This window comes from Nerophis lumbriciformis, linkage group LG04, assembly GCF_033978685.3.
Source record: "Nerophis lumbriciformis linkage group LG04, RoL_Nlum_v2.1, whole genome shotgun sequence".
Lineage (NCBI taxonomy): Eukaryota > Metazoa > Chordata > Actinopteri > Syngnathiformes > Syngnathidae > Nerophis > Nerophis lumbriciformis.
In genome coordinates this window covers 46,682-49,154 of record NC_084551.2, presented here as the reverse complement: position 1 = coordinate 49,154, position 2,473 = coordinate 46,682, and the positions used below count along the sequence as shown (strand labels likewise).

The window sequence follows — 2,473 nt, the reverse complement described above, 5'->3', positions numbered from 1 at the left end:
CTTCTCAAAGCATCTTCCTGCTGAAAAATGTTGTGTGAATTGACTTGTGAGACAGCGCCCTCTGCTGGATTCATAAAGACTATACAATTGTTAATCCGATACGGTATCGGCAAGAATCATAATACATAGATTATTTTGTAGTGTGGAATATTAGAAAAGGCTTGATCAAGTGAAATTACTCAATGCAATGGTAGTTAGGATACATCTATGCTGTCTTTAAGTGGAAGTGGAGTAGGAATGTGTTTTGGCAACACCCAGTAGCAATATTAATTCGTTAAAATAAGTACATTGTAGGATGCAGACACGTTTGTTACTGGATTCTTTCTGTCGTATGTGTAAGTAATATGCAAATATAATCATTTGGTTTATATTGACAAATGTGCTGTTTTATTGTTCAATTACAGACACTAATGTGTGTCTAGCTTGTGTGCTATTGTGTGCTTAGCTGTTGTGCCGCTGCCGAATAGCCTAAACTGCAAGAAAAGACCGACCATGTGTGCTTATTGGAGGACATTTAGATGTAAACACGCTGCTTGTATCGGTGCTGATATCAGTATAGATAATACATTTGAGATGCAAGCTGATATCATCCGATACTTGTATTCTGCTAGTATCGGACCATCCCCAACGGTTAGGATTCAAGTTACCATAAAATGACTTCTTTAGAATTGAAAGGAGATAAAGATATTATTCCTGTTGTTGACATTTAGTGCTTTTCTAGTCCAAGTCCAAGAAAGCAGCTTGATGTACTCACTGCTCTTCATGTCGGTCTAGAAGCTGAGAGACGCCAAGATGACCGAGCAGCTCCAGAGGGTCCTGTCGGAGAAGAAGGACCTGGTGGAGACGGTGATGGAGGTCTTCGAGCAGGGCGCCGAGGTGGTGGCCAGCATCGCCGGCGACCTTTTCCCCATCTTCTCCATCGCCGCGCCCATCGTCAAGCTGGCGCTGCACAACGTGGAGTGCAAGGAGGCGGTCTACATGAAGGAGCAGTTCCAGAAGGTGCGCGACCGCCTGGAAGTGGTCTCGGAGCAGATGCAGAGGATCCACGAGGAGATCAAGAAGAGCGCCATGGATGCCGCCTACTTCTCTGTGGAGGAGAACATCACCAACCAGTTCAGGAAGTACATGGACATCCTCAACGCCAAAGCCAAGTTCCGGGAGGTCAAGAAGAAGCTCTTCCTGCAGCATTTTGACAAGACGGGCGGCAGCAAAAACCTCCACGTTCTCTACAACGCCGTGATGGGCAACACCTTCTCCGGGGAGCCCGTGCTGGAAGTTGTCCTTAACTACGAGGAGAAGAGTCGGCGGCCGACAGAGGACTTCTGCGCCAGGCTGAAGAACCTCTTCTGCGTGGGGCTCATCGCACTGTTGGGCCACGCCGCCCTGAAGGGCTACGGCGAGGAGGATGCGCTCCTGAAAGACTGGAGCGACAAGATGAAGGAGGTCCAGGGCAAAATGAACGCCGTCATCGAGGATTGCGTCGACAGCTTCCCCAAACAGGCGGAGCTGGATTCACGTCGGCTGGTGAGGGACAACCCGGCCTGGAGCAACCAGCAGCTGGCCGACGCCATCATAGACACGCTGAAGAAGAAGTACGACTGGGTCAGCTGGTCGGTGCGCGTCTTCAAGCCCCCCTCGGGCCTGTTTGCCAAGAAGGTTTGTCACTGTGCCGCGGGGAGGACCCGCTTCCAGGTGCCCACGCCGGACAACAAACCCATCGTGGTGGTGTCCTACAGCTCGTCCCCAGAACCTGTGGACCACCACCACATCCAGGAGCTGATCCACAGCCAGAAGAAGCGCAGCGTGACGGCCGTGGCCGAGATGCTGTTTGAGAAGCTGCCCGACTGTGTGGTCCACGCGGCAAAGACCAGCAAGGACCTGGTCTGCATTTGGAGCTTCTCAGATGAGCTGCACTACTGGGGGGAGCAAGATAACTTGTACGTCTGCGTCCACTCGGCCTGAGACACCTTGCTGCACTTCTCACATTCCTGCTGCTGCTGCTCACTGCTCCCCTCACCTCCCATGGGGTGAACACCTAGTGTGTGTGTGACTATCGTTGGGACTTTAACTGAAGAAGGACCTCTGCTAAATAACTTTCCTTCCCAAGAAAAGAGTTAGAAGTGGTTGCAGAGAAGCAGCATTTTGACAGCATATCCACATCCATAAAACATATTGACAGCATATCCAAATTGTCGGAGGCAGATATTTACATATATCCGAATTTAAGTTGTACTTCTTCCATTTCTTTGTCATATTTGAAAACAGCTCGTGTTTTCCATTTCTTCTCTTGATGCTCTGTCAGCAAGTGTACTGTGTGTGTTAACCTTGAGTTCTTTGGAATGTGTTTTGACTAGCATTTGTTTTGTCTACAGAGATGGGACGAGAGAGAGGGTGGTGGGATCGGGAAGACAGACCATTTTGGGAGGCGCAATAGAATGTTCTAGGGTTAGACTGGTCTCAATCAATGTATATT

At 49.3% G+C, this 2,473-nt stretch overlaps 1 protein-coding gene across 1 annotated transcript; it reads left to right on the top strand.

The window, feature by feature from the left end:
• The first annotated feature begins 792 nt into the window (after positions 1–792).
• Positions 793–1,962, top strand: rpz4 (rapunzel 4). The gene has a single exon (XM_061946783.1). The coding sequence runs from the start codon at positions 793–795 to the stop codon at positions 1,960–1,962; it is 1,170 nt and encodes a 389-aa protein (XP_061802767.1).
• The last annotated feature ends 511 nt before the right edge of the window (positions 1,963–2,473 follow it).